This window comes from Pangasianodon hypophthalmus, chromosome 20 (assembly GCF_027358585.1).
Source record: "Pangasianodon hypophthalmus isolate fPanHyp1 chromosome 20, fPanHyp1.pri, whole genome shotgun sequence".
In the NCBI taxonomy this organism is placed as follows: domain Eukaryota; kingdom Metazoa; phylum Chordata; class Actinopteri; order Siluriformes; family Pangasiidae; genus Pangasianodon; species Pangasianodon hypophthalmus.
This window is the reverse complement of record NC_069729.1, coordinates 4,137,377-4,161,670: the sequence shown is the minus strand read 5'-3', so window position 1 is coordinate 4,161,670 and position 24,294 is coordinate 4,137,377. Positions and strand designations below refer to the sequence as shown.

At 37.5% G+C, this 24,294-nt stretch overlaps 1 protein-coding gene across 9 annotated transcripts in view; it reads right to left on the bottom strand.

The window, feature by feature from the left end:
- The window catches only part of cadpsa (Ca2+-dependent activator protein for secretion a), a 128,943-nt gene that overhangs the window by 45,366 nt on the left and 59,283 nt on the right, over nt 1–24,294 (bottom strand). For all 9 annotated transcript variants that reach the window (XM_053227190.1, XM_053227192.1, XM_053227186.1 and 6 more), the window contains 7 exons: nt 21,456–21,567; nt 20,299–20,438; nt 17,959–18,025; nt 11,617–11,725; nt 9,605–9,817; nt 2,035–2,171; nt 1,614–1,801 (listed from right to left, as the gene is read on the bottom strand). In XM_053227190.1, coding sequence (XP_053083165.1) covers nt 1,614–1,801; nt 2,035–2,171; nt 9,605–9,817; nt 11,617–11,725; nt 17,959–18,025; nt 20,299–20,438; nt 21,456–21,567 — 966 coding nt within the window. The remainder of the gene's footprint in view (nt 1–1,613; nt 1,802–2,034; nt 2,172–9,604; nt 9,818–11,616; nt 11,726–17,958; nt 18,026–20,298; nt 20,439–21,455; nt 21,568–24,294) is intronic.

Here is a 24,294-nt window from a genome sequence, read left to right as displayed (position 1 = left end):
ACCAAGCTTATGTTGTGGCCTTAGTTTATTCTGTATATGAACGTTTTATCCTGGTTCCAGCCACTCCTTGTTCGGATCTAAGGTGCAACTCAGGACCCTTGTTCTCAGTCAGTAGTGGTGGTGCAGTGGGTAGATCAGCAGGTAAGTGCCTTTCTCAGTGTGACAGTCACAGTTCAAGGCCTGGTGCAGGTGTTGTGTTTTCTTTATGCGCGCTCATCTTTGTGTAGAGGTGTTGTCAAATAAAAGATAAATCTCTAAAAAAGAGCTGGGGTTTCAGAAGGCACTGGTGGCTCAGTGGGCTGGGGGTGAGGTCTGGGCTGTCCCTGCAAGCACACAGGATCGAGACTGCCTCTGGTGAGCTGAAGGTGCTGGAACCTGGTGGGGCACTAAATCTGGCAAAGTGAGAGAAAGAGAGTGAAAGCCAGTATGTCCCACCTGGGGCTCCTGGAGAGGTGGAAGGAGGGGTTATGCTGCTCTGGGCTGTATATGTTTATATAATTTTACATATTTGCTATACTTTCACGCATGTTAACCATTATCTGCTGACTACACTGTCAATCACATTGCTATCATCTATACTGTTAATATTACACTACACACTTACTATGTAATAATGTTCTTAAAAGTAACTTACCATATAATTTCAGTCCAGATTGGCACACTCTAGGTCTTGCTTTTCCACCAAACTTAGACTTGAACCCCAAGTTTCAACACCACTCACACACACACCTTATCAACCAGCTTAGCCACTGGCGCTAATGACAGCTGGGCATGCTTTAGTGATTCAAAACCAAAGTCACCAAAGGTGGGGGGGAAAAACAAACCAAAAAAAAACCCACACACTAATCAAATAGAGATTTGAACCAAGGACCTCAGGGTTAAGAAGCAAGTGCATTCCCAGAGAGCCAAAGTCTCACAGAATAGAAGTGTTAAAGTGTTTATCCTGAATATGGACCATGCTTGACCACCTCATTTGATCTAATGTGTGATTGGATACTGTCTGCGCTGGTGTCTCAGTGTGATGATTACGGTTTACCAGTGGCTCAGTGGTCTGGGAATGAGAACCATGGTATTATGAGGAACACAGGATTGTTCAGACTTCCTCCACATGAGGCACATTTGCCTTTTGAAATTTATAATGCTTGCAACCGTAACTTTCAGAAAGCAAAGAAGCCGCATCAGTGCATTTTTCAAGCTTGAAAATCAAGTCAGTACAAGACCATCCAGCCAAAGGATTTCTAATATGAGCTGGTGAGAAGGGAGAGGGGCTCCCAGGGGTTTCAGTTAATATCAGAGAGTTCAAAAACCTGCGCAAGTCTCAATCATTCCAGATGCATACGTTGATTCACATTTTATTGTAGAGAAAAAGAGAAGACTTTTCTTTTAGCGTATTTTTGAGCGATAGTTGGCAGGTCTGCATCTATTCATTTTACGCCACACTTTTATTCAGTGTATTCTTCAAATATGTACCCGAAACAAAATAGCTTCGTATAAGTGACTAGTGATGAAAAAGTCTAAGTGAGAGGAAATAAAGAAAGAGTTTTGCATGAGAAATGGGATGAGAACAAAGAAGAGAGAGAGAGATGAATGTGTGATAAACAAGGAGAACCTACCTGTTGCCGTGCACGTGTGAAGCACAAAACGCAAAGCTGTAGTGAAGCAGCGTGGGGTCGATCATCGCTCCGTTCTCAGCTCTCTCTAACAAGTCGCTCAGGTAACACAGGTGTCTGTGACAACCCCGTACACCGTTTCTGGCACAGTACTCGTCCAGCACAAACACCTGACCAGGACTAAACCAACCCTGCAGGGGAGGACAGTGTGGAGGAGTCAGATATCTGAATCATTTTCTTACGTGAAGTATAAATACAAGAAATTCTCAAATGTTATAAAAAAAAAACAGGAGAGTAAAAATGCTCCTAAAAGGCTACAACAATTCTATCTAAACAGCACTAAAAGAAAACTAAATGAACTGAACTGAATCAGGTAGAAATGAATCATGTTATGTTTGAATCAAACTGAATCGTGTGCGAGTACCAGGCAGGAGTACGAGTCGTTTAGTCTGTGGTCCAACGTGAGGCGCTGCACCATCTCGAACAGTGAGGCGTGATCAAAGTTACAGGGATTCGCTGAGATGAACTCGTCCATGCCATGTTTCTGCGCACGGTCTGCGTCTGTGTGTGGAGAGAAGGATAAGCTTTATATTATTTTTAGCTTTAATTTATAGAATTAAATCAGTCTTTAATAAATTTTCCAATTTAAAATACATATATTCAAATAATTCTTAAAATATTAATAGAATAAAATCAGTCTATAGGAGAGAAAATCATTCAGATCTTCTCCTTTAAATGAATAATTTCTGAATGATTATATTCTTAATCATTTCTAATCATTTAAAAGACTAAAATCAATCTTTAAGAGACTATCTTGTTTATAGAGATCTTGTTTATATGATAATTCTTAAAAACTTTAATATAATATAATCAGTCTTTAAGGTTTCTCATTTAAATAAACAATTTTCTGAAGAAATCTTAATCATTTTCATTTTTATATCATTTATTACTCTCATTCATCACGCTTTCCAGCCTGACTTGTATTATAAACTGTCATGACAACTGTGCAGCTTTGAGAGTCGCGTCAGAGTCGCGTAATGGTGACGGTATGACAGCGGCATTTTGGTGAAGGTGACATTTGCTAGTAATAACATCTACATCTCATGCCATTGCATTAAATCCACCCCAAAAGTGTCACAACACAACCTTAATTATGTTAATTAAAATGTATACCACACGACGCGGGTGTTATGAAAACGACACAATAATAACAAAAGTATTCTTTGTGATAGCTGACACAAGTTAGAATACACCTTCGTGTAGGCTTATGTCAGCTGTCCTAAAGGTGTCATGTAGCCTTATAAGCACTGTGCTACCAAATCTCATCTAAATTTGATTTTATAATTCTACTAATTAAAACTCATATTTTTTACCTACAGTAATGTATTCATCCAGCAGATATAATATTTTCCGGAGATTTTCCAGTGTCCCTATTCATGGCTGATAATCCTGACCATCTACAGACCCATCGTTAGTCAACTACTTTCTCAATCTGGCTGCTCCAAATAATCCTCAGCCCCCCAAAATGCCTTTTTCTGAGCACTCCTCGTATACACAGCATCGTCCATCTCCATTCAGCAGGCCGCCCACAGGCCCTGGACCCCCCCGGGGTTGGTCTAATTAAAGCAACCCCGTGCCACTAACCTGCGATCAGGGAGAGGACCAGCCCAATACCCCCCTCTTACCACACACACACACACACACACACCCCTTATCCCTCTGCCCATGCAGCCATTGTCCATTAAGGGGACTAAATAAATCCAACAACACATTTTCACTTTCCTCCCTGGTTAGTGGGCTTAGGTATTACATCAGGGCCTGGGCAAATAAGCAGGACACTGTGGCTTAATCCAGTGCGCTGGGGGGGCTATTCTCATTCTAATGCACCGTTTCAGACGGAGCTTAAAGCCCATACTGCAGGCCGGTGCCCATTCACGGTCAGCGGCCTACCGAGTGTCCGCACTTTGCATCTGAATGCAGGAACAAGGCTTAACCCTCACCTGTGCTTAAGGGTTACGCGCTTGCGACATACCGTTTATTTCTTGAGTGCACGACATAACAAACTTCGCCTTTAGTTGATTGTGCATGTCAGATGGGTATCTCTTCTACAAAATCCATCATTACATTACACGTTTACACACCAAGCTGTAACGAGATTTTTTTTGTTTTTTTATGAAAAGCACAGATCGTGATTTCAGTTTATAATCCACTATATTCTCACACCAAAGACCAATACTGCTGTATTATATATGACATAATGCTGCTATATTTGTGCAATAAAATTCAGTTTTCTCTATCTTTACTGTACCAGAGGATAGAAAGACCCTCTAATCTACTCTAATGTACAAGGGATTAGAAAAAGAGCTGATTCCTAGATTTAGAGTGACTAAACTTCACAACAAGCTTTTACATACTATCTATATGTATATACAAGGTGTCCCAAAAGTCTCCATACATAGGGGAAATTAATACTTTTTAGCAAAATGTCTTCCAAAAAGTTTCTTACTTAGATTATATTATATATTTTTTCAGATAGCCTTTAAGAATGACTTTGACAAAAGCAGAACATATTGAAATCATTCTCATGGCTGGATCAGGAAGCTGTCGCAAGGTTGCGATGGATTTTAAAAGGAAACATCGCAAACATGTCACACACGACATTGTTGCCAAACTTATTAACAAATTCAAAAAGACTGGAGGTGTAGTGCACCAACCGAGAAGTGGACGTCCATGAACATCCACTGATGAAGGCACAACCAACATGGTGCTGGCACACATAGTCCTGTATGTATGGAGACTTTTGGGACAATCTATATATATATATATATATATATATATATATATATATATATATATATATATATATATATATATATACAGTACTGTGCAAAAGTCTTGGACACCCTATTTTTTTAGTACAAACTTTGTTATAGATTTTTATTTAATGACTTCTACATTATTGATTCAGTACAAAAACGTTTTAGATTCCAAACATTAGTTTTCCAGCACAAAATTAAATGTTACAGAAAAATGTTTGTATGTCGGTAAAGAACGCAGCAGATTCCATAAGAGACACTTTTCAGATAAAAACATAATGAAGGCTGCTGGGTTTTGTTACAGAAATAAGAAGCGAGTCGACAGTCAAAGTCTCCAGAAGAACTGTGGCTGCTTCTGCAAGATGCTCAGTAACACTTACAGCTCATTTCCTTATAAAACTGCACACACTGCACCTGAGAATACTATTTTTATTTAAAGCGAAGGATCGTCACACCAAATATTGACTTTGTTTCATTTGTTACTGTTTATTGCTCTTTATAGTATTTTTTAATGTAGAAACATTTAATTTCATTATTTTTGAAGGCATCGTTGCTCTACAGCATTTCTTTGCATGTGCCTAAGACTTTGCACAGTACTGTATATATATATATATATATATATATATATATGTATATATATATATATATATATATATATATATATATATATATATATATATATATATATATATATATATATATCTGAGGGACTCATACACAACTATTACAAAAGTTGCTGAAAATATTGAATTTTTTAAAATTTTTAAGCAAATAAATTCATTCTTAAAACTATTATACAAATACATTAAGTCCATGATGGATGAAAATAACAACATGTTTTGAAATCAGCAAGTAATTTATGCTGCTTCGAAGCTGACAAAAGTATTTAAATATGAATATGAAATATTTCAATTATATACTTATAAATAGTTTTTCTCTCTGTGGTGTATTTAATAAGTTTTAACTTTTGCCAGTGTTTATTCTTTGTTTTGAACCTGCTAGAGCTAAGCTTTTAAGAAATATATAATTTGTAATGACCGATTATGGTTTTGAGATTTTAAAGCTTCTAAGTTCGAGAATATTAGTTATATATCTTAAATGCATTAATAAGCATAAAGCTACCTTATGTCATTTTTTAAAATTATTTGTTATGCATCTTAATGCTTCAACTTGAAAACCTGACAATATTTATCTTTAAATGTTTCTAATATTTGAATATAACCACATCCAGGCTGAAACAAAGGCGTCCGTGTGAACCCGTAAGTCAAAAAGGTGACATTGTGTCCCTCTAATGTGTCTGAATATGAGCTTGTCACGTCAGTTTGACGTTAGCGGAGGGTAGGCACGGCTCTGGACAGTAACACACCATGACACTAGTCAACTTCGGACAAGCAGGCCAGAGCTGAACTGACACTGATTGATGGGATGCTCTTCATTTATAGATCCGTTCTCTAGAAGAGTCCACGCTACAACATTTGGGGCTATTTAGCGCTTCTCCTTTTGGAAGCACTGACCCCCTCACACACACACACACACACACACACAAAAGACAACAGAGTCTGAGACTAGGCCCATAGGCACCAAGTGACAACGCTGGAGCTTCTTTGTGAGTGAAGAGAAAAAGAGAAAAAGAGAAGAAGAGTGACAGCACAGGGCCATGTTTAATCACGGCGTTTCTAAATTAATCCCCTCCTTCAATATGGCCGCCCTCATCGGCCTACAGAAACACAGGCAAGTTCTGTCACCGCTGATTTCTGCTATTTCTGTCTCTGTAAAAGAGTCGTGATTGACGGTGACACTTTAGACCAATCACTGTTTGTTTTTGTGTTTGAGTTGCAATGGATAGTTTAGGAATATATAGAAATTTATATTTTAAATTGTGCGTTCAAGTTTCATTCAAGCTAGTTTTTCTATTTTCTGTTAGTTCTAGAGTTTATTTTCCCTTTTGTTTTTGTCCTAGAATAATTCTGTGTCTGATTCTCAGAAAGACACATAACTAATTACACAATCACTTTATTTAACATCGTCTGAACCTGAAGCTGTCCTGAACACACTGTGCTGCTGCAAGCATTTTATCTACGATCAGCCTAAATTCTGAATTTCTCAGAAATGTCCACATCTATAAAGTAATAAACCACAGCGCGGTTTATTTCTCGATTCTGATTGGTCAGAAGGTGTGGATTCATTTCACATAATTGCACGGCTCAGGCAGTAGTTCTAGCTGCATCATAAACGGTTTATATTAATGCACTCGTTCTAATACGTTATTGTTTCCATAGTAACAGCGCATACGCAGGGACGTGTACTGCATACACACCACATAATAGTAATAATAAACAGATTTTTAAAAAAGTGTTGTTTAACAAAAACAAATAAATGTATAATCATTGATGTGGTGAGGTTTTGTGTCAGAAGATGTCTCCAGCGTCAATGGATTATTTTTATACAAAATTACTATTGTTTCATATTTATTCCTTTCATAAGCCATTGTTCCCTTCTGTATTCTAGCTTTATTCTGACTTAAAGCAGATCTCTGAATGCTGAAGCTGTGTTACAGCTGATGCTGCTCCTTTCCTCATTTTCGTGCAGGAAATTCAGGAAAGTAAGACACATCGTAAAGTGTGTAAGGAAATAACCTTTCTTTTGATTTCAGTTTTGCACACAGTTTCTATTATTACTTGAAATCTGTTCTTTGCTTATTTTTAAGTTTCGACTACTTATCCTCCAAAATTACTAGCAAAAAGTAGTTTCACTAAATTCACCAAAATTCTAACAAAAACACCAAAACAAATCAAACAAACAAATAAATAACTACTTAATTTTATTTGAATTAGCTTTAATAATAGTAATTCATTTTTATTTAACTCATTTAGTTTTAGTTGTAATGTTATTTTTGTACTATTATTATATATTGATTTTTTCTTAATATTAGTTTAGTTTATGAAAATTATGATTATTTTTATATTTTTGTATTTGCTAATAATAATAATCCTAAGTTTTTTGTTTTTTAAATATATATATATATATATATTGTAGATAGATAGACAACTACATATATATCTATCTATACATCTATCTATCTATCTATCTATATATATATATATATATATATATATATATATATATATATTTTTTTTTTATTATCATTATTATTATTATTATTATTATTTTTAATAAAATTGCATGTCTGCATCACTGTCATATTTTTCTTTTATGTATTATTATTTTTCATTATTTTATTTTTGTTTACTTGGACAATCTGCAAAGTGGACAAAAATAAACTACAGTGCTCTTTAATCTTCTTTGCTCTTTTAGAGATGTGCATTTCTGGTGAAACACACACACAATCAGGTGCAGTCTGCATTTTTTCCAAAAAAAAAAAGAAAGTATAAATAAATTAGATCAAGGTTAATAAATTACATTAATAAATAAGGGATCAGTGTTTTTTCATGTGTTTTAGGAACGGCACATGAGGTTCTTTAGTATTAATGTGACATGATACTGTATTATCTGCTAACAAGCATCATTTTAAAGGTACATATTTGGCAGCTCTTGTTTGTGTAAAAAAAAAAAGGGGGGGGAGATGAAAGTGAATTATTAATCAAGGGTAAAAAGAAAAATAAAAGTCCACAGACGAATGTTCAGATGGCTATAGAAAAGTGTAATCTTAATTTTAAGATTTTTATCTTTCTTTTTAAGTAACATCAGTAGCTGAGAAGAGAAAGATGGTGTGAAACAGCAAGTAGTTATTTGGTAACATTCCACTGATAGCTTCCAGAAATAATCAGGTTGAAAACACACTGTTTAATTCATGGGGCGTCACTTTTAACACGGTAATTACCAGCTGCTGAGAGGTGCTGAGCGCGCCGGCGCTTCAGCCAAACCAGTAGTTTCAATGAATTCATTTAGAGCAATAAATCCACAACTGCGACGGTTGGAGAAAAATCACCGTAATTAAGTCATCAACATTTCCATCAACGCTGCTTCATCTCCGTTTGGATAAAAAATGTCTGACTGTTGAGCGGCATGTCAGATAAGAATAAGCTGACTGTATAAAAACACTTTCATCTGAATTAATTTTGTAGGGGTGGGTGTATGTGTGTGTGTGTGTGTGTGTGTGTGTTTAAAGAGGCAAGTATGCAGAGCAAAAGCGCATCTGTAAACACGGTAAACACCCATGCATCCTAATCCTACATTTTATATTTCAAACCTTAAAAAAATCAAAAGAGCATTCCTAAAGACTGCCGTGATGGAACAGAGAGACAGTAGAAGAAGAGGAGGAAGAGAGGAGGAAGGGAGGAGGAAGATGAGAAGAGGAGAAGCGTCAAGCTACAAGAGAGTGAAGAGGGACAAAATACACATAAAGACACAAACAGAGACCAAGGAGCACTCAGCAGCACGAGCACACACACACACACACACACACACTTAAATACACAGAGAGAGTGAGAGAAACTGTACATACATTATACTTCAAACAACAAAAAACATACAAACTCTATACACACACTGTACATACAAAGAAGAAAAAAGGAATGAAGGAAGGCAGAAAGGAAGGAAGGACAGAGAGAAGAAAGAAAGGAAGGGAGACGGAAGGGAGGAAGGAAAGAAGGAAGAAGAAGGAAGGGCAGAGGAAGGAAGGAAGGAAGGAAGGAAGGAAGGAAGGAAAGAAGGAAGGAAGGAAGGAAGAAGAAGGAAGGAAAGAAGGAAGGAAGACAGATGCAAGGTTGGAAGGGAGGAATGAGGGAAAGAACGAAGCAAGGAAGGAAGGAAGAAGAAGGAAGGGCAGAGAAAGAAAGAAAGAAAGAAAGAAAGAAAGAAGGGTAATACAGTGGACTTCATTAGCAGGTATTATGGCTGTATTATGGGCAGTGAAGGTGGACAGCACAGAGATCTCTCTAAAATAAAGAACAGAAAACAGGATTATAAGAGAGTGATAATAAAGTGAAATAAAGTGAGAGAATGTTTTCTCTTACCATGGAGTCACTACAGTCTTTAACTCCACATCACACACATTTTATTTCTCTCATAGTCAATAAACAAGCAAACTTGGATCTAACGACCCGATGGGAACAGTCTGAGAAAACCTGAGAGTGAGTGTGTGTACATGTGTACGTGTGTACGTGTGTGTGTGTGTGTGTGTGTGTGTGTGTGTGTGTTTGTGTGTGTGATACTCACAGAACTGTGAGATTGGTGCGTCCAGCTGCGGTGCTGTTCCTCCTTTAGCGTTGAGTTTTTGGACCTGTGTAGGAGGGATGGGTTTGTGCGACTGGCCCGTGGCTCTGTACATGGCCTGAACCCACAGGATCCGGTCCTGCTCGTCATCGCTGGCAAAGATCACAGTGTCGCCTTCTTTCACAGCGTTAAAGAAAGCCCTGCCTCCATCCAAACCTGCACCAAGACACACATACTTCACAAAATAATAATGATAAAATTCATAATATATATTATACTGCTTTATTTCAACAATTCCTTTTCTTGCTGATTTCAAAGCTGCATTTTTTTAAATATATCATACAAAATGTAAATATAATAATAATAATAATAATAATAATAATAACAATAGTAATTATTATAATAATTAAAAAATATATATAATATAAAGCATAATATTATCATAGTAATTTATTATATGTATTTGCTGAGTAAAATTACATATTAGTGTCTTTATCCAAATCTACATCATGAAACATGTTCTTTATAAAACAAACCCAAAAAGATATAAATGTCTAAAATGTTAAAATAAATTGATATTATTTTTTATTTTATTTCAGCATAAACTACATTTTTTTCTTATTTACTTCAAAGCTGAATTTCTTGAAATATATGATATATATTTTTAAATTAATTTTCTTATATTTATTATTTTAAAATTATAGTAATTTTAGATTATGCCTTTTTGGACATTCATTTATATGAGTATAACTTATATATGAAAAAATATTTTACAATAACAAATAATTAATCAGATTTTTGTAAGACAAAACCTGAATTATACACCTTCACCATTTTTAAGTCTAATTCATAAAGATGAAGCCTAATTTCTAATGTGTCAAGAGCCACTGAGTTTAATTAAGCCTAATAAATCATCTCTGAGCATTAATGTAGAGGAGCTGATGAAGAGAAATCCACAGTACAGTGAACATTCTGCTAAAATAAATACTGATTATGAAAATTCTGAACATGATTTCATCACGTTTCACTAATATCAGTCTAAAAAATTATGTTCTTATTTAACGGGGATAATAGCGTATTGCAAACAGATCAATCTCAAGCATTCTTCATTAAAAGATAACACAATTAACACTGCGTTACAAGCTTACATACGTTAACCGATGTGACTACAATCTAAAACAGTACAGTATGAAGAATTCCAAATATTTCAAGTGCATTTCTTTTTACAACTACACACAACAGCTTATTTTAATGTTTTCACGTTTTCACAGCTTTAAATAGTATGTGTTAAACCACACGTATCAACTGAGTAAAAATGTAACTTAGCAAAAATAATCACCAGAAAAATTGTTCTAAAAGAACTGAAATTAAGTTTTGTCATAAGCCTGTTGGTCTGAAGAAGGTAGTGTTCAACATTTCAACCATATACACACATACATCTGCATACAGAAGCCCTAAACAATTAATTGGGTCAAATTTACAATTGTTATGCTTTTTAAAATATAACAAAAACTTTAAAAAATAATCCAAAAATTCCATCATCAATTAAATAAAATATTTATAATTTTTTTTAATTATTTGCATTTTTTAACTCTCAAAAAATATTTGAGATATCTCCCCCTTTTTTAAAATCACAACTCTCTTGCTCTCATGCTCTCATACAATCCAGAAAGGTGAAACAAGTCTATCTATAGAAATAGAGTTTTTCACATCAAGAGCACAAATACTCACAGATTTCAGAAACCGTGTCTACATGAAGTATAATGTTAGTATTTACTGTACAGTTTTTATGATTAGGCTATATGATTTTGAGCTGTAAACCTACAAACTATAACCCTACAAGTTCTTTTTTAGCTTCGTACCCTTTCTGTTGCTGCTCCCATAAACTGAAAAAGCAATTTCCACCCTGGAAAAGAGTGATCTCTTACAGTAGCTTTATGTTTCTTAGATTGTGGATTGGGAAAAGGTGCCATGTATAAAACAAAGAAGCATTGAGATGGGTTGGTTGGAGTTACCTGGCTGAGGGTCGGTGTAGTCCACAGTGTATCCATCCAGTTGGAGAAGCTCCACAGGTTCTGCCTTCTTCTCTCTGTAGCTGCACATGGCGAAGGTGTACTGACTGACCTGAAGATGAGAACAGTATGAGGTTAATATAAAAAATGCACAGATTTGGATCAGTAACGAGCCAGTGGTGAGGAAAAATTCCCTGAGACGAGGACTTGAGGAAGAAACCTTTAGAAAAACCAGACTCAAACGGGAACTCATGCTCTTCTGGGTAAAACCGGATAGTGTGATTATAAATCACTACAGTATACAAGTGCAAACTATTAAAGACAAACAGTACTAAGAATGTTGAAAGACCACCAAACGAATATGACTCACAATCAGGAAATACGGGAAATAGCTACACGAAGGTTTTTAATAACATCTGTATTAACAACCCAACACTCAAAATAACACATCTGAAACAACTACACAAGAGTAACAAGAACACAGTGTACCATGCGGCAACATATAAATTGAGTGTGTTTGTTTATTTGGATAAATCCAATAATCATCGTTCAAGTCCATTGTGCGGGTCAGTAAACAATAAATTAGAATAATCCATTAACAACAAGGAAAATATAAAACCAGGAAGTCATATGACCAACAAGGAACTGCATGAAACAAAGCTCAGAAATGCACACTTATGTACAATGAATGAGATTTCAGCACAAAACAAAGGAAAATGAGGGTATATAAAGACAAACTAATCAAGGTTTGAACTCAGAACAGGCGCACACATTAGATAACAGACCAACACAAAGCACATGGAGTGAACTCAAAACATAACATGAGAGCAGCATTTAGCATTGACAGCATGAATGTGTGACGCATGTAATGACATGGAACATAAACCAGTAATATATACTGTACACAAGATGACTAACATGAAGCAAGCCCCGGGTGATGTTAGGTTACACACACCCAAAGTGGAGGAGAAAATAAAACCAAACTTATAGCAAAAGCACATTGTGAACTAGGAAACAATCATGAGCACACAATGCTTGCCATGCAGAGAAACACAATGAGTGTTGAGAAGGGGAATTTGTAACAACTATAATCATATATAAGCTGTCAAACTCAAAAATAGACCAAAAACAAGGACTGAGCAAATATCTGCTTATGACAACGTTGATTTGTTAGCCAAAACTGACCCATTAACGGATGCTGATGGACGTCTCAGATCCACCGATGCTCCTTTGGTAGTAGTGGTGTAACACAATGCAGCTCTTTGTAACTGTATCTGTATCGTGATCAAAATATTTGTATCTGTTCAGATTTGAACCCAAACTGGGCGTGGTTTAAACCATAAGGTTTTTTTTCACCATGCTCTCAGAAACACTGGAGAACACTGGGAAAACAGAAACCCTGAAGTAGAAATGCCAGCACTGTCTGTGGCAAATTTTTGATTTTTTAGTTGGTTCTACTTCCCAAAATATTAACAAACTTGCAGTCTAATTTAAACCATCATGCGTGTTTCTATGTAAATGCACTGTGCAGATGTGAATAGGCAACATGTCAGGCAATAGTCTTGGTTCTGAGGATCCCCTGAAAGCCAACACTAAGTCAGTGAAAATGTCAAATCTTAAACTATGGACTCCTCCAAACCTCTGATTCATAATATACTACGCTATACCAGGAACCACCTTAAAAGGTTTCGCTTTTCACCATTTCGCTAGCACGCGGGTGATTTTGAATTGCTGTGCTTTTCAAAATGAAGCAAACTTACCTGTCTGGAAGCCAGAAAAGAACAAGAAAACAAGAAGTAGAGGAAAAGAGGGAGCAGAACTGCAGTATTATGAAATAATTACAGATGACAATTGAACTGTTTGCTAAGCCTTAAAGTAACGTAACGCTAGCACGAGAGTCGGTGCTCAGTTCGGCGCATGTAATGTTTATTATTTAGCTAGCTTTCTCAGTAGAATTTGCTCACATTGTCTTGATAGCTTGGGCTTTTATAGTATACAGATTGTATAAAAGCCATCACTTTATCAAAGGTGCTGCGCTGATGCTTATATGATGTAACGATAGTTTGGCTATTTCGGAAATTTTACCTAGCACTCCATCTAGTATGTAGAATATAAAGCTAACACTTTCACACGGTATCCTCATTGGTATTGATTCACGGCAATGAAGAGGGAAAAAACTATTCCGAGGGCCCCTTGCATTTTCCGACCTGGGGCCCCCATTGTCCCTAGAATCACCTCTTACCGCTCGTGCCGGAATGAGAGTAAAATCTCCCAATCACATGACTATTTTGCTGCATCCTGATGTACACATCAAGTCTCAACCAGATGCCCTGTGAACCTTTCTGGCAAGCTTTCTGAAAAATAAATAAAAAAACAAATGTGCACCTCCTATTCGTATCTGTATTTGTATACAGTTGTATATGTTATCTGTTCGATCTGTATAATGTATTCGGATTTGGTTACATCCCTACTAGGTAGGGTTTAAGCAATGTGTGTATGGAGACAAGTTGTCTCACGCACCCTGGGTACGGATCGGGAGCTTGCCTTAAATCCTGCCAATCAAACATGAGTGATGGATGAGTGAATGTGAATGTGAGCCAGGCGACCCTCTCCCATCAACCCTTCCTCTGTCATATCAGGGCCGTGCGTATCAATCTGACTCGCCCTGTAAGTGGCGTCTCCCTCTCACCCTGCACTCAGAGTGACACCATCAATTCAATGTCATGTGTGTGACGACAGGGCTCGCTTTGCCTCCTGGCTCTCAAACCGTCTCCGCAGCAAGCAGGTGCCTCGGGGACACCGCACACCCCTTTTCCTCCCGCCAAGCCTCCCTCCCCCCGTCACACCGGGGTGCTAAAGTTCGAGACTCCCCGTGCTCGGCTGACCTGCTGTCAAACCGACAGTTAAAGGATTTTAAATGACTCTGGCTCCCTGATTAGCCTGGTATGCTTCGGCCTTTTAAATGACCTCGCCATTGTTGTTGTTGCTCTATAAATTGCATTGTGCGTGGGAGAGAGAGAGAGAGAGAAGAGAGTGAGCGTAGGCGGGCTGCAATCAATGAGATATTACTGGCTGAGAAGAGACGCCCCTGGTCACTCACAGGCATTAACATATTCACAGACTCGAGACTGAGTGAGCAAGCTACAACGTTATGAAGAGATGAAGAGACAGAAGAAGAGGGGAGTGTGTGTGTGTGTGTGTGTGTGTGTGTGTCATGGGGGTTAGACAGCCAGCTGTTCTGCAGCGTCGCCTCCAGACTGCAGAATAATTAGACTTCACTTTGCATCATAAATATTTGCCTTACGCCTTCGGTTTAGCCAACGCCACTGGGAGCTCAAAGCCACACAGGAACAGAAGTACAGAGTGCTGGAAATATGAAGAAGGAGGAGGAAAAGAAGAAAAAGAACATGAAGAAGAAGAAGAAGAAAGAATAATTAGAAGAAAACAACAAAGGCAAAGGACTAGAAGAAGTTGATGATAATGATGGTGAAGATGAAACAGAAGAAGAAGAAGAAGAAGAGGAAAATGCTAAAAAATAAAACCTCAGTAAAGGATATAGAGATCACGTTCAAACCGCGTTTAGATGTGTATGACCCCACTGAGGCTTAGTTTGGCTTTGGAGCTGATCACATTCTCATCTTATTTTTTCCTGTTAAAAAAATAGAAATCTGAGGTTTTAACTCTCACAATGCACAATAGGAACAATCTCAAATACATTTTTAAAACTGCAAGACAACAGCGTTTAATTTAGGAAAAGCGCGGCATGAATCTCTGACTGCACGATACTCAGAGTGTACAGTTACACTCCTGACACTTGGTCTGTAATGGTCTTGTAAACGCTGGCCTGTGCCTCTCAGCTGTAACTGCTCCACACAGCCTGTAATTAAACACTTCTGAACAATTTCATGGTAATGAGTGTCTCTGACCTGAAATAAACCCGTGCAGAGTGAGTGCAGGGCCAGGAGAGAAGACTCACAGCCAGAGACCTGAGATACACAGAGCTGTGCAATAATTCACTTATTAATCATTACTGCGAAGGAGGCGTGGCCTATGTGCCTGTCAGTCCCAGGAAAAGAGGTGTGGCCTATGTGCCTGCCAATCCCAGGAAAATAGGTCTGTCCTATGTGCCTGTCAGTCCCAGGAAAAGAGGCATGGCCTATGTGCCTGTTAGTCCCAGGAAAAGAGGCATGGCCTATGTGCCTGTCAGTCCCAGGAAAAGAGGCGTGGCCTATGTGCCTGTTAGTCCCAGGAAAAGAGGTGTGGCCTATGTGCTTGTCATTCCCAGGAAAAGAGGTGTGGCCTATGTGCCTGTCAGTCCCAAGAAAGGAGGTGTGGCCTATGTGCCTGTCAGTCCCAGGAAAAGAGGTGTGGCCTATGTGCCTGTCAGTCCCAAGAAAAGAGGTGTGGCCTATGTGCCTCTCAGTCCCAAGAAAGGAGGTGTGGCCTGTGTGCCAGTCAGTCACAGGAAAGGAGGTGTGGAGGTGTGGCCTATGCGTAATAAAGGAGATGTCACCTCTGTGTGATAAAGGAGGTGTGGCCTCTGTGTAATAAAAGAGGTGTGGCTTCTGTGTAATAAAATAGGCGTGGCATTCTTGCAATAACTGTGGCATTGTCTCTGTCACAATGAAGGAGGCGTGGCCTCTGTGCCTCTCAGTCACAGTGAAAGCTTCTCTGCTTGTCAGTCACATAAAAGAGGTGTGTGTCCATCAGTCACAGTGAAAGAGGCGTGACCTCAGGGCTTGTAAAAGGAGGCGTGGCTTTACACTGCTGAAATATCACATTGTAAGTCCTCGGTATAACTCTAAATCGTATTGTAATGGATCACTAGCTGAGTTAAATGTATATTTCATACAAGAAGAGTTACACATCTACTCATGTGAAATATGTATTTATTTCCATTCCCTGTTTTTGAAGAGCTCTTTACAATAGACAGTGTCACAGCTCCAGGTTCCACTCACTAAAAATGAGCCAATCACATGACCTGAAATCACCTGATGGAGTGGAATGACCGCTGTGTGTGACCTGTGCATGTCGATGACTTGATCAGACCACGCAGAAGGAGGAATACTAAAACTCAACCACTTCATCTCTGTCTGAGCTCTACAGCATTTAAACCCCACGTTCAAGCGACAGATGGAGTAACACACGTTCACCAGACCGCTTCCACAAGACCCATCATGACAAAAACCAGAAGACACTGTCAAAAAAAAAGAGATGTGTGAAACAAAACAGAAAATAAACAGAAGATATACAGGACCACATAGAGCAGTAGAAAAAGCACAGTGACGCACGTTCTGAGGATGCTCAGAAACATGAACGAACAGGGCATGCTGGAATGTTTTCACTTGCATGCCCACACACACACACACACAGGTCAACTGTGGCAGTTTGTTGAACATGTGGCCGGGAGCATGTGGCAGACGTGTGTGTGTGTGTGTGTATGTGTGTGTGTGTGTGAGTGGGCTGTGTTCGCTTTTCTCCAACACTCGGCTGTCATCTCCTCGCTCTTAGACAAATAGGCATGTGCAGATTTTATATTTTATTATTATAATAATTGTTTTACATGCTTTCTGTTTGATCAAAATAATAAAAAAAACAGCTATATATACATTCATGTATATGAAATCCAAAATCCAATGTTGCATGTTATATTATTTTTCACTTTTTTTAAGCTTATTTTCTGTTATATTCTGTTTTATGTCTATTTCAGTTATTTTATGTGTTGAATGATGATTGGGTGTTAGAAAGGCACTATACAAATTGAATACATAAATAAATAAATAATATACAACCAATTAACAACAATTATTATTATTATTATTATTTATTTATTTATTTATTTTTATTTTTATTATTTTTTTAATTACTTTGTGAGGTAACCTTGTGTGTTTAAAAGGTGGTATATACTGTATATTAAATTCAAATAAATTAATTAATGAATAAGTAATTAAATAATTAAATAATTAACTGATTATCACTAAAATTATTATTATTATTAGTATTATAATTATTATTATTATTATTACACCTTATTACTCTCTTAGTAAAGCAACCTTTGGAAGTGGAAAGGTGGTATATAAAGTAAGCGCAAATAAATAAATAAATAAATAAATAAGCAAGTCGTTTGCAAGCACATGCCCACCTGAGAGTCTGCCTCACTGCTGAAACTTTTCATCACAATGTACAGATCAGATCTGCTCTACTGAACATTACTTGCGTGACACAGTGATCAGATGAAGCTGAGACGGCAGGCTGTAGTAGCAGGAGACGAGCTCGCTCTCTATCCACAGAGACACAAGTGTTTAAAAAAAAGGAATAAATATAAATCTAAAGCCCAGTACATACCTGCACCAAGACAAAGAACCTCTTCTTCCACCTCTTCCACACGTTTTTTCCGATGGCCCAAAGGTATCTGCACATGATCACAGCACAGGTGTAAAGACAGGTGTAAGATTACACTGTACGCCACACAGCACACTCCTCACACACTCCTCACACACACCTCACACACGCCTCCCGGGCAAACAACAGGAAAAAGCTGAATGTTGGATATTAACAGCTCTAACAGTTTGGAGTCGGTTTTCAAATAGAGTTCTTATGTGTGTTATAACAGACATAATTGTCGTACTTGTCGCAAAACCGTGCTAGTTATTGGCACAACAAAACAGAGTTGTAGTGTTTGTGAGGAGTTTAGTGTGTGTGTGTGTGTGTGTGTGTGTGTGTGTGTGTGTGTGTGTGTGTGTGTGTGTGTGTGTGTGTGTGCTGCCCTCTGCAGGACAAATACAGATTAAACACTTACTATGTATCACAAATTGGTATTTGTATAAAACACTATTGTATACTAGTGTATATACAGAACATTAGATATAGTTGTGTTGAATTCTTAAACTGTTGAATTTTTTTTTTTATAACAGCATCTCACAACAAATCTATATTAATGCTTGTTAGAATACATTATCATTTCTAAAGTATTTATGAAGTTTTCTGTAAGGAGGTGTTTATTTAGCATTTATGAAAGAAGTCTCCAGGTTCAGCACTTTTTCAGGACAGAGAGCTTTGTGCTTTGTGGTGTCTCGGTAACATGACACACTGGAGGTTTTTTTTTATCTTATTAACTCCAAGAGAGAGAAATAAAGAGAGGATGGTGAGGGAATGACCGTTTATAGCTGCTATAATGTAATGAACAGGAAATAACTTGTTTTGTCCATACTCCACAACATTAAATGTAACCACAAACAGTTAAAAAGCATGACATTTTGTTCATTAATAAATAAAATATTGTAATCGTTGGCAAATCGCTGTGGTGTAAGAGGAATAAAACACTTCAGGCACGTGCTGTTATAAGAAAACGATCCACTTTGGGGTGTAACACCACTTCACGCTGGGCCACATCACACCACCCAGGTTGTGGATTATTTTCCTATAACAGCACACCCCAAGTGTGTTAGTCCTCACATATTATACAAAACATTACTGGACTTCTGTTTTATCCCGTCCTTTCATCTGCTGTTATTGATTAATATCATTTCATTCATAGTTTATTTCATGACTGAAATAGGCTTGAAATGACCAGACTTTATTGTACAGCACATAAATGTGACTTGACTTCATTTATTATGTCTAGATCATTGGAGTTAGATGTTACATGTATGCAGTGCTTGCTTTTAGCTTGTTCATCCATGCAACATGCTTTTTTTCATCTCATCTATCTTACCAATCTTACGCTAAAAACATACCTACTATCTCCTAGTGACGTTTAGACACTTTAATAAATTTTCATATTTCAGTCATATTTAGTCAGCATATAACTATTCATAATTAGAAACTGGTTAAACTGTCTGACTTGTCAAAGCAATAGTGGAAATTAAAAAAAAAATTAAATTGTGGTGATCTTGAGTGAATGTGTGTGTGTACAGAAAAGTTTAAGTCTATAGTAAATGATTTGCTTGTATTGTTAACAAGCAAATCATTTATTTTATATTCTTATACAATACTATAAGACTAGAGTGATTGTAGAAAAAGGCCAATTTAGCAAATTTTATTAGATTGAAAGGCTCACATGTATGTTTTGCAGTATAATGTTGTCCAGTAGATGGCGCCAAAAGACAATAAATAGTCAAAAGTGATTTTTTTTTTTCTCTAGAAAAGAATTTTAGACCAGAGCTTCTCAAAGTTGTGTCTGTGAAATATATCCATCTGTAATTTTTTTTTTTTTTTGTTAAAGTGGTGGAAATTACAGACAATGTTTACCAAATTAATATATTTATTGTTAATTATTTTTATTATTATTAGCCTGTTTGACTGGTCACTTGAATTGAATGTTTAAGGTTTAATCCAAACCTCAGTAACTCAATATGTTCTGTTGGTGGAAAGTTCTAAATAATAAAGCTCTATCGCTGTAATAAATAGCCAGAATATTACTGTACACATCTATATAATAAGCCTAATATTTGAATAGATGGATTGTGTTCCTAAAATAAATCTGTCCTGAGTAAGAACCTGTTATGGGCTAATATTGGCCACTAGATGGCGCCAGAAGACAATAAACGGTCGAGCATTCTCTATTAAAGAACTATATTAGAGGTTTAAGGAGTTTTAAGGGATTCTTCTTATTTTAAATAAATAAGCTAACCAAAAACAGCTTCATAGACATGCATTTGTTCAGAGAGTTGATTTCATACTCACCCACAGTGTTTCATGTTCTGAGGTTTGTCCATGCGTACAGCAAGTTTAATCTTCAGGTCGCTGTCCGCGCAGCCTTTAGACACCGTCATCTTGTGTAACTCGGACTGCTTGGGGCTGTTGGGAGTCGGATGTAAAACAACCTGCGTGCAGAGGAGAAACAATTCAATTTTACAGCATTCCTTAAGGGTATTTTTGAATTGTCTCAGGATCATGATGTGCGATATGTTAAGCATTTTGAGACAATGATCTCATCCAAGGGCTTTATTTAAATTTTTATTTATTTATCAAACGACAGCTATCAGCCGGGGAGAGTGAATGCTAACACGTGCTTCCTCAAAGAAGCCAGCCAATGGCTGTTCAAACCGCTGCCCGTACGGCCTCACAGGGCGGTGTAACACACTCAGATGAAAGCGCTATCCGCCCTCTTCCACATAACTCAGCTCACAGATTGGCTAGCGTCTCTGTGATTGAGAGAGAGTATGCCATCCCTCTCACCCTGAGAACACAGACAGTTCTGCTCTCTTGGCTCCCTGTTCATTAATGCTCAATATGATAAGCATTTGAGTCACAGAAGTAAAAAAATTTACTAATACATACTATCTATAGCTTAGGTATCAGTAGAGGATGATGTTTATTCTTCAGCATTCAACCTCAAAACATTTATAATGTCCATAACAGCCTCTCAGCCTTGTAATGTGTTCTGCTGTACAGCAGGGAGAGCAGTCTGCTCAGATTCAGAGTCATAACGAGATGCTCACTGATCCAGGGCCAGTCAATTTGTGTTAATCACCTTAACCTTAGCGTAAAGCAGCATCAGAGATACAAATGCACTGCTTTCAGATCAGCTCATGGAAGAAGAGCATTGCTTATGTAGAATAAAGCTATCCTTGTAGCCTACTGAGGGCTATCTGGTTTGGATTACTGTTATGTGACATCACTTACGACATATAAAATATAAACCAACTCACTGTGAATACACACACACAAACACACACACACAAACACTTAATTAAGGTGAAGGTGAGGCTCAGCTTTTGGTGTAGACATAGCATTAATCAGCATGTAAATGGGAGGCCCTCATGAGGATAGGAAGACAAAAATGTGTGTTTGTGGGGTTTTTTTTTGTGTGCCTTTTTTTGTTTTTTTTTTTTTTTTACCCGTCCCAGCTCTTTATCTTCCAGTGCCAACACTCCGGTACTCTCAGTGAACAGTTTCACCTTGACAGCAGGGAGCGGGTGTGTGGTGGTGAAATCTCCTTGAGTTCCCCAACTAGAGAAAGAGAGAGAGAGAGAGAGAGAGAGAGAGAGAAAGAGAGAGAATGATTATTGGAGAGCCTGTTTATAGCTTTCCTGCTAATTAGGCTTAATTTTGACTTTGTGTGTGTGTGTGTTTGTGTGTGTGTGTGTGTGTGTGTGTGACTAATGAGTGTCCCTCTACACTTCCAACTCCACAGTCTGATGCCAGATCTGAAGCTCTGTGTGTGTGTGTGTGTGTGTGTGTGTTATATGACAACTCTTTTGATCTTCTCCTAGTCAGAGTAGCTCATGCTCCCTACAGCATCTGAACTTTATACATTTTTTTTTATTTCATTTTTCCCCTACTAAGCTGCAACACTAGATGATAGAACCTCACTCAAGCTTCCTGCTGAGACCTTAGTGTGTGAAATGCAAAAACGCAGGAGTTTTTACATCTAAAAAAAGGCCTGAGGCTGACACATGATAGATATATTTTCTGTGAAGCACATATTCATTCAATCTTCAGTATAACTGGGATTCTAATTCTTTGTAAGTAGGTGCACTTTTTTTTTATAAATGTTTTTGTTTTCTATAATAATGCCTCATAAATCTCTAATAATGTACCACTTTAACAGGAACACCAGCACACTCACGCAGTTATCTAATCAGGCATAAAATCATGCAGGTACAGGTCAAAAGCTTCACTTAACATCACAAAATGTGCAGTTCACGTCATATACTCACGTGAGTAAGAAATAAAATTACTAAACTTTCGTTTTTCTGCTGTTTAGCTCGGTTTGGCATACGCAAACATTTACACACAACTTTATTAAAAGACTGAAAAATAAGGCCCAGAGTTTCTAATAAAGTGGACGCTGTAAATAAAGACTGCACCTGATACACTTGTACCCACACAACACACACTACAACGTCAGGGTCACTGCTGTGCTATACGACAATAAAACAATACCTGCTCATATATATGCATGTGTGGGTGTACATACATTCAGTGTGTGTAGGAACGTGTGCTATATGATGTGTGTGCATACGTGATAGCCTCTGTGTATGAGGATGTATAAGAATGTGTGTGCATGCATGCAGGGTGTGTGTGTGTGTGTGTGTGTGCATGTGTGTGAAACATTAGTATTTATTTAAGTGTGTGATTAAATATAAGAGTGTTAAGTGTAGATTTTGTGTGTGTGTGTGTGTGTGTGTGTGTGTGTGTGTGTGTGATCTCCGGAGATGAAGAGGGCAGTCAGCAGTGCACTGGGGATCTGAGCACAGAGAGACCGGTCTCCATAGCAACGTCTCTCAGCCGAGTTCCCTGCAGAACGCCTGGGGTGAGCCCGGGGGCACACGGCCCATGTGTGTATGTGTGTGTGTGTGTGTGTGTGTGTGTGTGTGTGAAATCAATTCTATCTGACACTTCCTATCAGTATTAATAACAAATCATAAAATGACAGTCTTATTTTGTGTCCCGTCTTCAGCACTTATATCCCGGGCACTGTCCCAATAACTCAGGCCGTCTTTTTTTCTTTTTTCTTTTATTTTACATTATATACTAATACAATTTAACTGTACGATTTAATTTACAATCTAACCATTATCTCAGCGATTTTTAGTGTGTGCATGATTTATGGAATCAGACACACATGTGGCAGGGGTGTGTATGTGTGTGTGTGTACAGGTAAAAGTGTAAATGTGTAATATATATGATCTGGACATTATCTTTTGAGAGATAATGTCCAGATCACTGAAAAAAATTGCTCATGGATCAATGTATTTAAAGTAAGGGTAGAATTTCTCAAATAACAGACACTGCATCTTACCAGAAAATCCAGGCCCCTAACGAGCAAAATAGGACAGTGACACAGGAGAAACTCAGATGCCATGAGGAAGAAGACTGGATTTAAACAACACTGGATAGATATTTTAATTCACAATAATTCATAAAAACGTTTAATTGATTGATTATTACATGAGATATGCGAGGCTTGTTATATTTAAGAATAAATGTTAAGGAATAATGTATGCAAGAGAAGTTAAGCTATGAAAGACGATATAAGGATGTCCACTGAATGTACATATTTTAAAGTCAGCGTCCTAAAGCTTTCATTCTGGCTCCATCAGTGATGTTCCATAGGCGAACTTAGTAGATTTTTTTTTTTTACCTGTGACTGTGTGACTGCTCAGCTGGTTCCTACAATATATGTACATATACATTAAGTTTGTACAATATATGTGCATATTTCCATGTTAAAGAGTTTAACATAAACCAATTTAACATTATATATGTACTTTTTTCTTGTATATTTTACTTAAGCCCTTAAATTTCATAAATTATTTTTCTCAATACTTCTTGACTTCTTTAGCCTTTTAAAGAATTAGAGTCAAGCTCACTGAGCTTCCTTTTGGAAAATGAAAAAAAAAATTAGTTTTTTTTCACTGCATCTTTGGCCCGAATAGAATTTAAGAATTGAAGAAGCAACACTTTAAGGAAGAGTCATCATGAACCCAGCTTCAATGCACCTTGGCATAGATTTAACATGTCTGCACTGGGCTGATAGTGAACGTACCCAGCTGAAGCAGAGAGAAAGCCTCAAATAGCCATGAGAGCAGGTTAAACACTCCACTGACCCGCGCACTAAATCACCACTGGTGTGTCCATGATATCGGAGTTCTTGCAGGTTGTTTGCACGATGATGTATTTTTTTTTTCTCTGCCTGTTGATTTACATTTAAATAAATAGCAGCTTACAAAG